The following is a 14396-nucleotide window of genomic DNA, read 5'->3' as shown; positions in this document are numbered from 1 at the left end:
GGAACAAAAGTGGTTGGACCAGACAAAGTATCACCGTGGATACTAAAAGAGGCAGCGCAGGCTCTCAGCGTGTCTCTGGCAATGATCTTTAATGAGTCACTTACGTTGGGAGAATTGCCCAGTTGCTGGAAGGAGGCAAATGTCGTACCGATTTTCAAGAAAGGTGATAGGGAGGAGGCACTTAACTACAGACCCGTATCACTGACAAGCATCCCCTGCAAAATACTTGAAAGAATAATTAGGCTAAGACTTGTTGAGCACCTGGAGAGCATTAGGTTTGTAAACAAGCACTAACATGAGTTCTGGACAGGGAAATCATGCCTAACAAACCTTTCAGAATTCTATGACAAAGTAACAAGGATAAGGCAGGAGAGAGAAGGCTGGGCAGACTGCATATTTCTTGACTGCCAAAAGGCCTTTGATACAGTACCGCACATGAGACTGCTATACAAACTTGAGAGGCAGGCAGGAGTAAGCGGAAAGGCCCTAGTATGGGTGAAGAACTACCTAACAGGAAGGAGCCAAAGGGTAATGGTAAGGGGCGAGAAGTCGGACTGGCAAACAGTAACGAGTGGAGTACCTCAAGGATCGGTGCTGGGCCCAATCCTCTTTCTAATTTACGTAAATGATATGTTTACAGGAGTGGAATCATACATGTCAATGTTTGCGGAAGACACAAAATTAATGAGAAGAGTTGTGACAGATGAGGATTGTAGGAACCTCCAAGAGGACTTAAACAGGTTGCAGAGATGGTCAGGGAAATGGCAACTGGAGTTCAACACCAGTAAATGTAAAGTTATGGAAGTGGGATCAAGTGATAGGCGACCAAAGGGACAGTACACAATGAAGGGGAACTGTCTACCTGTAACGATTCGAGAAAGAGACCTGGGAGTGGATGTGACACCTAATCTAACTCCTGAGGCACATATAAAAAGGATAACGACAGCAGCATACTCTACACTGACGAAAATTAGATCTTCATTCAGAAACCTAAGTGTGGAGGCTTTTAGGGCGCCTTACACTGCATACATGTGACCAGTCTTAGAGTATGCCGCGCCATCATGGAGCCCCCCACCTGAAGAAACACATAAGGAAACTGGAGAAAGTTCAGAGGTTTGCGACGAGGCTTGTCCCAGAATTACGAGGGATGGGATATGAAGAGCGTCTGAAGGAACTAAACCTTACGACACTAGAGAAAAGAAGGGAAAGAGGATATATGATAGAGACATATAAAATACTCAGGGGAATTGACAAAGTGGAAATAGATGAAATGTTCACACGTAATAATAACAGAACGAGGGGACATGGGTGCAAACTGGAAACTCAGATGAATTACAGAGATGTTAGGAAGTTTTCTTATAGGGTGAGAGTAGTGGGAAAATGGAATGCACTTGGGGAACAGGTTGTGGAAGCAAACTCAATTCATACTTTTAAAATTAGGAACGATAGGGAAATGGGACAGAAGTCATTGCTGTAAACAACCGATGGCTAGAAAGGCGGGATCCAAGAGTCAATGTTCGATCCTGCACGCACAAATTGGTGAGTACAAATAGGTGAGTACACACACTCACACAACACTGGCCACCACTCACCTCCCAGCACCCGACACGTCAGCACCAGGCCACCACTCACCTCCCAGCACCCGACACGTCAGCACCAGGCCACCACTCACCTCCCAGCACCCGACACGTCAGCACCAGGCTGTCACTCACCTCCCAGCACCCGACACGTCAGCACCAGGCCGCCACTCACCTCCCAGCACCCAACACGTCAGCACCAGGCCACCACTCACCTCCCAGCACCCGACACGTCAGCACCAGGCCGCCACTCACCTCCCAGCACCCGACACGTCAGCACCAGGCCGCCACTCACCTCCCAGCACCCGACACGTCAGCACCAGGCCGTCACTCACCTCCCAGCACCCGACACGTCAGCACCAGGCCGCCACTCACCTCCCAGCACCCGACACGTCAGCACCAGGCCACCACTCACCTCCCAGCACCCGACACGTCAGCACCAGGCCGTCACTCACCTCCCAGCACCCGACACGTCAGCACCAGGCCACCACTCACCTCCCAGCACCCGACACGTCAGCACCAGGCCACCACTCACCTCCCAGCACCCGACACGTCAGCACCAGGCCACCACTCACCTCCCAGCACCCGACACGTCAGCACCAGGCCACCACTCACCTCCCAGCACCCGACACGTCAGCACCAGGCCACCACTCACCTCCCAGCACCCGACACGTCAGCACCAGGCCGCCACCAACAGGGTACGGACCGATCACTCCGCTCACCTCCAGTCCCGCTGAGTTGATGATGCTGACCTTCCGTGGCGGCACTGTGGGAGGGAGACAGTTAACGTGGGAGAGGTCATTAATGGCGACCTTCCGTGGCGGCACTGTGGGAGGTGGACAGTTAACGTGGGAGAGGTCATTAATGATGACCATCCGTGGCGGCACTGTGGGAGGTGGACAGTTAACGTGGGAGAGGTCATTAATGGTGACTATCCGTGGCGGCACTGTGGGAGGGAGACAGTTAACGTGGGAGAAGTCATTAATGGCGACCTTCCGTGGCGGCACTGTGGGAGGTGGACAGTTAACGTGGGAGAGGTCATTAATGATGACCTTCCGTGGCGGCACTGTGGGAGGGAGACAGTTAACGTGGGAGAAGTCATTAATGGCGACCTTCCGTGGCGGCACTATGGGAGGGAGACAGTTAACGTGGGAGAGGTCATTAACGATGACCATCCGTGGTGGCACTGTGGGAGGGAGACAGTTAATGTGAGAGAGATCATTAATGGTGACCATCCGTGGCGGCACTGTGGGAGGGAGACAGTTAACGTGGGAGAGATCATTAATGGTGACTATCCGTGGCGGCACTGTGGGAGGTGGACTGCTAACGTGGGCGAGATCATTAATGATGACCATCCGTGGCGGCACTGTGGGAGTTGGACAGTTAACGTGGGAGAGATCATTACTGATGACCATCCGTGGCGGCACTGTGGGAGGGAGACAGTTAACGTGAGAGAGATCATTAATGGTGACCATCCGTGGCGGCACTGTGGGAGGGAGACAGTTAATGTGAGAGAGATCATTAATGGTGACCATCCGTGGCGGCACTGTGGGAGGGAGACAGTTAACGTGGGAGAGATCATTAATGATGACCATCCGTGGCGGCACTGTGGGAGGGAGACAGTTAATGTGAGAGAGATCATTAATGGTGACCATCCGTGGCGGCACTGTGGGAGGGAGACAGTTAACGTGGGAGAGATCATTAATGGTGACTATCCGTGGAGGCACTGTGGGAGGGAGATAGTTAACGTGGGAGAGATCCCAGAGGCAGATAGGAATGTGTTAAATAAATGATAAAAAATGTGAGACTTTGAACAATGTATTTCTCATGCAAGACGATAATGGGAATAGATAAAGATAGTGAGACACACAGCTAATGTTGGAGAGACACAGCTGCGTTATGAGAGTCAAGGCTGCGTCATGAGAGACAAGACTGCCTCACGAGAGACAAGGCTGAGTGTAACTGTTGGTGGGAGAGTGGGTGTAACTGTTGGTGGGAGAGTGGGTGTAACTGTTGGTGGGAGAGTGAGTGTAACTGTTGGTGGGAGAGTTGGTGTAACTGTTGGTGGGAGAGTGGGTGTTACTGTTGGTGGGAGAGTGGGTGTAACTGTTGGTGGGAGAGTGAGTGTAACTGTTGGTGGGAGAGTGAGTGTAACTGTTGGTGGGAGAGTGAGTGTAACTGTTGGTGGGAGAGTGGGTGTAACTGTGGGTGGGAGAGTGAGTGTAACTGTTGGTGGGAGAGTGGCTGTAACTGTTGGTGGGAGAATGGGTGTTACTGTTGGTGGGAGAATGGGTGTTACTGTTGGTTAGGAGACACGGACATGGACAGGGAGACACGGACAGGGACACTGAGACACGGACATGGATAGGGAGACACGGACAGGGACACTGAGACACGGACATGGATAGGGAGACACGGACATGGATAGTGAGACACGGACAGGGACACTGAGACACGGACAGGGACACGGAGACACGGACATGGATAGAGAGACACGGACATGGATAGTGAGACACGGACAGGGACACTGAGACACGGACAGGGACACGGAGACACGGACAAGGACAGGGAGACATGGACAGGAACAGGAAGACACGGACAGGGTCATGGAGGCACCGACAGGGTCATGGAGACCCCGACAGGGACACGGAGACACGGACAGGGACAAGGAGTCTCGGATAGGGACACGGCGACACGGACAGGGACACGGCGACACGGACAGGGACACGGAGACACGGACAGGGAAAGGGAGACACGGACAGGGAAAGGGAGACACGGACAGGGAAAGGGAGACACGGACAGGGACACGGAGACACAAACAGGGACACGGAGACACAAACAGGAACACGGAGACACGTACATGGACATTGAGAGGGACACGGAGACACGGACAGGGACTCGGAGACACAAACAGGGACACGGAGACACGTACATGGACATTGAGAGGGACACGGAGACACGGACAGGGACTCGGAGACACGGACTGGGACACGGAAACACGGACAGGGACACGGAGATACGAACAGGGACACGGAGACACAAACAGGGACACGGAGACACAAACAGGGACACGGAGACACGGGTACGGTGACACGGACAGGGAGACATGAACAGGGACACGGAGACACGGACAGGGAAACATGGACAGGGACACGGACACGGTGACACGGACAGGGGCACGGAGGCACAAACAGGGACACGGAGACACGGGTACGGTGACACGGACAGGGAGACATGAACAGGGACACGGAGACACGGACAGGGAAACATGGACAGGGACACGGACACGGTGACACGGACAGGGACACGGACAGGGACACAGAGACACGATCAGGGACACGAACTGGGGCAAGGAGACATGGACAGGGACACGAACAGGGACTCGGAGACACGGACAGCGACATGGAGAGGGACACGGAGAGATGCAAATATACAAAAAGAAAGGTACAGAGTTAAACAGAAAGTCAAGTAAACACACATGTCGGAAAACCCGATACCATTTAATAATATTACATACAATAGGCAGATAATATTGCTGCTGTGTTGTATACACAAGTTACCCATAGAAAATGTAGCTTGTAGTGGAATTTTCCATCAATAGAAAACGGGATATCATTGCCACACACTATTATAAATTCACCAGCTATTCTGTTGGGAATTATACTTAATACAGCAGTCTTTGGATTTAATACATCATAAAAACATCTCATTTGAATTAACTTAGTTATCAGTATCAAAATAAAGTAAATGTGACCCTTCTATCGCTTATTGACATCTGGACAAAGTGAGCCAGGAGCGAGAGGAGTAGTGAGAGAGGTCAGCCATTGTTAAGACCAGAGTCGTTGGAGCAAATTCAGCTCCTATAATTTCTCTTGGACGAAGTGTTATGAAGATCAAATCTATTAGTGCTCTACCATCATCAACACACTGTCAACAACCACAAGGGAAGTGTCTTTCCGAAATCTTGTCTAAGTCATTAATGGCCAGTAATGTTATGTTAGATATGATTATTTCCGGTTAGAACACGAATGATCGACTCATCACAGGTAATTAAGCCTTGGTTCTTATCTAATAATATACAGTGTTTTCTCTGATATAGCTGTCATATATTAGGATTCCGGCTTTACAGCAAGTGTCCTTTGACAGGAACAGGAAGAGGAAGCAATAATTTATCTTAGTACATCAGTTACTTGGGTGACGGAAGCTAGCCTCTGACGAGGATAATTTGGTGTCTACATCCCAGTTATACTTGGTGGACTAAGCCTACCATACAATAAGATAAGTCACCTCCAATTTTATTATTATATGTAGTTTAATACTGTCGTTTGATTGGCTGCATATATATAAATTTAATATAAACTCCTCCCAATGTGTAATGATCGATTTGTGAGATTATTGCAGAAATACAGTAAACTTAACATCATACAAATTGCTATCGAAAGATATAAATTAACGTATATATAAATTCATATAAATTAAATAAATATAAATCTCACAGGTCGGTTCCCACAACACACAGCGAGATAGAGTGACAGGCAAACAGAAAAAAAACATTCCTAGACAAACGTGCATTGAGACAGATTTAAGCACAGACACACAGACAGGCAGAGAAACAAACGGACAGAGACAGAGTGAGGGAAAATAATTAAGAAGGAGACGAGAGCTGATATGGGAGAACAAGACAGGAAAGTTGCACATATCACACTGAAATGTTTAGGGAAACCACAGGCTCTCTTAAGAGCCTGTGGAGTTCTGAACTCCTAAGAGTTCTCCTAAGTTTATTCGGGACCAAAAAAGTGTGTATGTAAATATGATTCGTGTTAGAATCATTATTCTTACCCTTGTCGTCATATTCAACAACATTTGTTCAAAAGAAAGACTGCTATTATAATATACTTGATATATTTCCCTATACAGATATATAAGAGGTGGTAGGAGAAGACGATATGTGCACGAGAGAGGCCAACAAGGCTCTCCCGGGTGTTGCATATTGTCTTCTACAAGGCTTATAGGTTCCTTCAAACAACCAGAAGTGGTACCCTTATATATATATATATATATATATATATATATATATATATATATATATATATATATATATATATATATATATATATATATATATATATATATATATATATATATATATATATATATATATATATATATATATATATTTATATATATATATATATATATATATATATATATATATATATATATATATATATATATATATATATATATATATATATATATATATATATATATTTATATATATATATATATATATATATATATATATATATATATATATATATATATATATATATATATATATATAACTGAAAACTCACACCCCAGAAGTGACTCGAACCCATACTGCCAGGAGCAACGCAACTGGTATGTACAGGGACGCCTTAATCCGCTTGACCATCATGACCGGACATAAGGAAGTGATAGCCGAAGCTATTTGAACCACTTCCCCGCCAGCACTTGGATGGTAATCTTGGGCGTAGCATTTTATCAAATTACCTCATTCTTTGGGGCACACGTGAGGAACACAAATGCAAACAAGCCTGAATGGTCCCCAGGACTACATACAACTGAAAACTCACACTCCAGAAGTGACTCGAACCCATACTGCCAGGAGCAACGCAACTGGTATGTACAGGGACGCCTTAATCCGCTTAATCCAGCCGAAGCTATTTGAACCACTTCCCCGGCGGCACTTTTCGGCTATCACTTCCTTATGTCCGGTCGTGATGGTCAAGCAGATTAAGGCGTCCCTGTACATACCAGTTGCGTTGCTCCTGGCAGTATGGGTTCGAGTCACTTCTGGGGTGTGAGTTTTCAGTTGTATATAGTCCTGGGGATCATTCAGGCTTGTTTGCATTTGTGTTCCTCACGTGTGCCCCAAAGAATGAGGTGATTTGATAAAATGCTATGCCCAAGATTACCATCCGAGTGCCGGAGGGGAAGTGGTTCAAATAGCTTCGGCTATCACTTCCTTATGTCCGGTCATGATAGCCAAGTGGATTAAGGCGTCCCTGTACATACCAGTTGCGTTGCTCCTTGCAGTATGGGTTCGAGTCACTTCTGGGGTGTGAGTTTTCAGTTGTATATAGTCCTGGGGACCATTCAGGCTTGTTTGCATTTGTGTTCCTCACGTGTGCCCCAAAGAATGAGGTGATTTGATAAAATGCTATGCCCAAGATTATCATCCGAGTGCCGGCGGGGAAGTGGTTCAAATAACTTCGGCTATCACTTCCTTATGTCCGGTCGTGATGGTCAAGCGGATTAAGGCGTCCCTGTACATACCAGTTGCGTTGCTCCTGGCAGTATGGGTTCGAGTCACTTCTGGGGTGTGAGTTTTCAGTTGTATATAGTCCTGGGGACCATTCAGGCTTGTTTGCATATATATATATATATATATATATATATATATATATATATATATATATATATATATATATATATATATATATATATATATATATATGTCGTACCTAGTAGCCAGAACGCACTTCTCAGCCTACTATGCAAGGCCCAATTTGCCGAATAAGCCAAGTTTTCATGAATTAGTTGTTATTCGACTACCTAACCTAACCTAACCTAACTTTTTTGGCTGCCTAACCTAACCTAACCTATAAAGATAGGTTAGGTTAGGTTAAGTAGGTTTGGTTAGGTTCGGTCATATATCTATGTTAATTTTAACTCCAATAACCAACAATTGACCTCATACATAATGAAATGGGTAGCTTTATCATTTCATAAGAAAAAAATTAGAGAAAATATATTAATTCAGAAAAACTTGGCTTATTAGGCAAATCAGGCCTTGCATAGTAGGCCGAGAAGTGCGTATATATATATATAGTGCAGAACGCACTTCTCTGCCTACTATGCAAGGCCCGATTTGCCTAATAAGCCAAGTTTTCATGAATTAATTTTTTTTCGACTACCTAACCTACCTAACCTAACCTAACCTAACTTTTTCGGCTACCTAACCTAACCTAACCTATAAAGATAGGTTAGGTTAGGTTAGGTAGGGTTGGTTAGGTTTGGTCATATATCTACGTTAATTTTAACTCCAATAAAAAAAAATTGACCTCATACATAATGAAATGGGTAGCTTTATCATTTCATAAGAACAAAATTAGAGAAAATATATTAATTCAAGAAAACTTGGCTTATTAGGCAAATCGGGCCTTGCATTGTAGGCCGAGAAGTGCGTTCTGGCTACTAGGTACGACATATATATATATATATATATATATATATATATATATATATATATATACTTTTTATTTTCTTCTCCGAGGCTATGGGTCCCCACATTGGCACCAGAGGTGGTACCCTCACAAACTATATATATATATATATATATATATATATATATATATATATATATATATATATATATATATATATATATATATATATATATATATATATATATATATATATATTTTATTAAATATGACCGAAAAAGTAAGATTAATAATTCTAACACGAATTTTCTCAATCTTTCGTACATTATGCTTCACTGTTGGAGGTAAATCAAAAATCACTTCTCCAAAATTCATTTTTATTTCTAGTCTGACGCGACACGGGCGCGTTTCGTAAAACTTATTACATTTTCAAAGACTTCACAAAGACTGTTTGCAAACTTCTACATGGGTACCATCGAGCAAAAAGTCTTAGTCGACATGAACTTGAAACCGGCCATATACTGCAGGTATGTTGACGACATTTTTACACAGGTACCTGATGTCAGACATCTGCAGGAGCTGAAGGAGGCATTTGAGCAGAGTTCCGTGCTGCGTTTCACTTACGAGACGGAAAAGGATGGGAAGCTGCCTTTTCTAGATGTAACAGTCATGGAAAAGGGCGGAGGTTTCCACACTGCAGTCTACACAAAGGAAACAAACATAGGAATGTGCCTAAATGCCAACAGCGACTGCCCTGACAGGTACAAGAGGAGTGTTGTTAACGCATACGTCGACCGTGCTCTCAGCCACAGCTCAGAATGGAAGCAAGTCGACGAAGAACTCTGTAGGGTAAGGCAGGTTCTAGTCAATAACGGCTTCTCCAATGGTTTCATCGAAGACATCATAAGAAGGAAAGTGAAAAGCCATGCAACCTCTGAAGAGACAACTAACACAACACCTATACCCCCTATTAGACTATTTTACAGGAACTTCTTTTCCACAGCTCATAAAACAGAGGAAAGGGTCCTGAAAGATATTGTTAATAGAAACGTTATCCCTACAGACAAAAATCAGAGGATACAACTGACGATTTACTATAAAACCAGAAAAACGGCCAGCCTACTCATGAGAAACTCTCCAGACACGAAACAGAACGCTTTAAAAGAGACTAACGTCGTCTATGCCTTCAAATGCCCACTTGGGGACTGTAAGCTCCAAAAAACCCAGTATATAGGCAAGACAACAACATCTCTTTCTAGGCGTTTAACGATGCATAAACAACAGGGCTCCATTAAGGAACATATAATCTCTTCCCATAACCAAACCATCGCCAGAGAAATCCTAGTAAACAACACAGAAATCATCGATAGATACAGCGATAGCAGGCGGCTTGACGTTTGCGAGGCACTACACATCAAGAAGTCAACACCAGCAATCAACAGCCAATTATTGCACAACTATATTCTACCCACCTCAAGACTCCGCTCCAATATAGAAGCATCAAGAAATATGGACCAATAGGCTTTCTACAAACACTTCTATTCAATATCCATTGTTTCGTGTTCTGTCTTGTGTTGATACTTTTAATACCCTATTAATATCCTCTAATGCCACATCATCCTTCCCACCTCACTCAAATGTAATGCCACATCACCCTTCCCACCTCACTCAAAAGTAGATATAAAATCAGGGAAATGCAAGTTCTAATCAGTTGTGTATTTGTGAAGTCTTTGAAAATGTAATAAGTTTTACGAAACGCGCCCGTGTCGCGTCAGACTAGAAATAAAAATGAATTTTGGAGAAGTGATTTTTGATTTACCTCCAACAGTGAAGCATAATGTACGAAAGATTGAGAAAATTCGTGTTAGAATTATTAATCTTACTTTTTCGGTCATATTTAATAAAATATGTCTACAGGAAAGACTGCTACCAAAATATACTAATATATATATATATATATATATATATATATATATATATATATATATATATATATATATATATATATATATATATATATATATATATATATATATATTTATATATATATATGGGAAAATTTACCCACTTTATCTATATTATCATCTATAGTATTTCTGTCATATCCATATCATATCTAAAGTATATCAAAATCATATCAGAATCACTATAGATTCAATATACATCTTGATCCTAGATGACAATGGCACTATGATCACGTACACCATAGGGCCCTATAAATGCCTACGTGACTTTGTGCATGATCTCTCAAAAATTCAGAAGCTTCTATAAGGCTTCTAAATTAAAAAACTATTGGAACGATATAATTCGACATCTGGTAGGGATTATATCGAATCCTTAATAAGAATCAGTAGTACTATCAAATACTACTTATAATCTTTAAATCCTATATCTAATTATATTATAATCACATCTTATCTCAATCATATGTCTAGACAGTAAAAATAATCAATCAATATCCATTGAAAGCTATCCCTCTCAAAGGAAAGAGAGGGGCCAACTGGGGACAAAGCGAGCTACGGGAGCGCCCCGGGCGAGAACGCGTTTGTTGACAAAAGAGTGAACAAATGTTATAGTGTCTTGCGAACATTACTTAGCTCAGGACACCTTATCAAATTATCTTTATCACCAGTGATTACTCTCTAAAACTGGGGGAGTACCTGGACAATATCTACAAGGAAAATTCCTAGAACATTTATATCAAATAGGAGTGTATAGTGGAGCACACAGTGACACTGTCTCCACCTCCACCCTCATCTTTCTGCAACTGTAATTAAGGACAATCACATAGCTACGCTACTAGAACATCATACAGCAAAGCTGTGATATAAAATATCGTGCCTAAACTCACGACAAGAGAGTTATCTAGTCTGGCACACTGTCAGACAGGCACCCCGGCAGTCAGAGAAGTATATTGATGTTATTGAGTATATTAGTTGGCCAATTGTATGCTTGTGTAACTTTAATATATTAAATGAGTCTGTCTGTCGGTTATAGAGCGAGGCCACGCCTCATATTTCAGTAAGTTTATTAATATTGTTGTGCAGCAGTTGAATCTTCTCTAAGCACTAAACTTCATGAATGTCCAGTATGTGGTAAAAGATTCAGTCACGGTAAACAAAACATCATGAGTGTCCATTGTGTGGGAAAAGATTCAATCAGGCTGACTGTACCTCTTCATATAAATTGAATAAATCTACATCTATATATATCCTTGAATATATAAGTTAACAATTGCTTGCTTAGCTATCATATAAGTTCATTTAATTGAATATAATTTCTAGTACTTAGATAATAGTACTTAGACTACATTTAAGGTCATTTATCATACTTCTACAATTTAAATTGTTGTTTATAGTATAAGAATATATTGGCTGTTGATAGTTATGGTGCTAGTCTAGACTATGTACATGCTTGAATCTCTGATTTATATAGAATCAGTCTTCATTCATAGAACTGTATATATTAAATCTTATCCTTGTATAAAATACAAGCTGATGTGAGATACTTGTCTGCAGGTGGACTGTGGATCTTCAATCAACCTAACAACTAATTCATTCACCCCACCTGCCCCTTACAGCCCACAATCTATCATTAGGAAAAGAGGAGTATATATATATATATATATATATATATATATATATATATATATATATATATATATATATATATATATATATATATATATCTTTACATATATCTATATATATATATATATATATATATATATATATATATTAGTATATTTTGGTAGCAGTCTTTCCTGTAGACATATATTATTAAATATGACCGAAAAAGTAAGATTAATAATTCTAACACGAATTTTCTCGATCTTTCGTACGTTTCTTTTCACTGTTGGTGGTAATTCAAAAATCAATTCTCCAAAATTAATTTTTATTTCTAGTCTGACGCGACACTTGAGCGCGTTTTGTAAAACTTATTACATTTTCAAAGACTTTAGCTTACACATACACAACTGAATAGAACTTACACATCTTCGATTTGTTTATATCTACATTTGAGTGAGGTGGATGGGGTGAGGTGGTATTAATAGGGTATTAAATTCCTAAACACAAGACAGAACACGAAACAATGGGTATTGAATGGAAGTGATTTGTAGAAAGCCTATTGGTCCATATTTCTTGATGCTTCTATATTGGAGCGGAGTCTTGAGGTGGGTAGAATATAGTTGTGCATTAATTGGCTGTTGATTGCTGGTGTTGACTTCTTGATGTTTAGAGCCTCACACACGTCAAGCCGCCTGCTATCGCTGTATCTATCGATGATTTCTGTGTTGTTTACTAGGATTTCTCTGGCGATGGTTTGGTTGTGGGAAGAGATTATATGTTCCTTAATAGAGCCCTGTTGCTTATGCATCGTTAAACGCCTAGAAAGAGATGTTGATGTCTTGCCTATATACTGGGTTTTTTGGAGCTTACAGTCCCCAAGAGGGCATTTGAAGGCATAGACGACGTTGGTCTCTTTAAAAGCGTTCTGCTTTGTGTCTGGAGAGTTTCTCATGAGTAGGCTGGCCGTTTTTCTGGTTTTATAGTAAATCGTCAGTTGTATCCTCTGATTTTTGTCTGTAGGGATAACGTTTCTATTAACAATATCTTTCAGGACCCTTTCCTCCGTTTTATGAGCTGTTGAAAAGAAGTTCCTGTAAAATAGTCTAATAGGGGGTATAGGTGTTGTGTTGGTTGTCTCTTCAGAGGTTGCACGGCGTTTCACTTTCCTTCTTATGATGTCTTCGACGAAACCATTGGAGAAGCCGTTGTTGACTAGGACCTGCCTTACCCTACAGAGTTCTTCGTCGACTTGCTTCCATTCTGAGCTGTGGCTGAGAGCACGGTCGACATAAGCGTTAACAACACTCCTTTTGTACCTGTCTGGGCTGTCGCTGTTGGCATTTAGGCACATTCCTATGTTCGTTTCCTTAGTGTAGACTGCAGTGTGGAAACCTCCGCTCTTTTCCATGACTGTTACATCTAGAAAGGGCAGCTTCCCATCCTTTTCCATCTCGTAAGTGAAACGCAGCACGGAACTCTACTCAAATGCCTCCTTCAGCTCCTGCAGATGTCTGACATCAGGTACCTGTGTAAAAATGTCGTCAACATACCTGCAGTATATGGCCGGTTTCAAGTTCATTTCGACTAAGACTTTTTGCTCGATGGTACCCATGTAGAAGTTTGCAAACAGGACACCTAGGGGGGAGTCCATGGCGACCCCATCTACTTGCTTATACATGTGCCCATCCGGGCTCAAGAAGGGTGCCTCTTTAGTACAAGCTTGGAGTAGTTTCCTCAGAATGTTTTCTGGTATGTCAAGAGGAGTGCAGGCCGGATCACGATACACTCTGTCGGCTATCATCCCGATTGTCTCGTCCACAGGTACGTTGGTAAACAGGGATTCTACGTCCAACGAGGCCCCATCCACCTCACTCAAATGTAGATATAAACAAATCGAAGATGTGTAAGTTCTATTCAGTTGTGTATGTGTAAGCTAAAGTCTTTGAAGATGTAATAAGTTTTACGAAACGCGCTCAAGTGTCGCGTCAGACTAGAAATAAAAATGAATTTTGGAGAATTGATTTTTGAATTACCGCCAA

General features: G+C 42.3%; 1 protein-coding gene across 1 annotated transcript in view; it reads right to left on the bottom strand.

Moving 5' to 3' along the window:
* Window positions 1-14396, bottom strand: part of LOC123769106 (neural cell adhesion molecule 2) — a 255815-nt gene that overhangs the window by 104413 nt on the left and 137006 nt on the right. Inside the window, exon 4 of the mRNA XM_069309271.1 lies at window positions 2233-2343. Coding sequence (XP_069165372.1) covers window positions 2233-2343 — 111 coding nt within the window. The remainder of the gene's footprint in view (window positions 1-2232; window positions 2344-14396) is intronic.

This window comes from Procambarus clarkii, chromosome 64, assembly GCF_040958095.1.
Source record: "Procambarus clarkii isolate CNS0578487 chromosome 64, FALCON_Pclarkii_2.0, whole genome shotgun sequence".
NCBI lineage: Eukaryota > Metazoa > Arthropoda > Malacostraca > Decapoda > Cambaridae > Procambarus > Procambarus clarkii.
The sequence above is the reverse complement of the archived record's forward strand: the minus strand, read 5'-3'. Positions and strand labels throughout refer to the sequence as shown.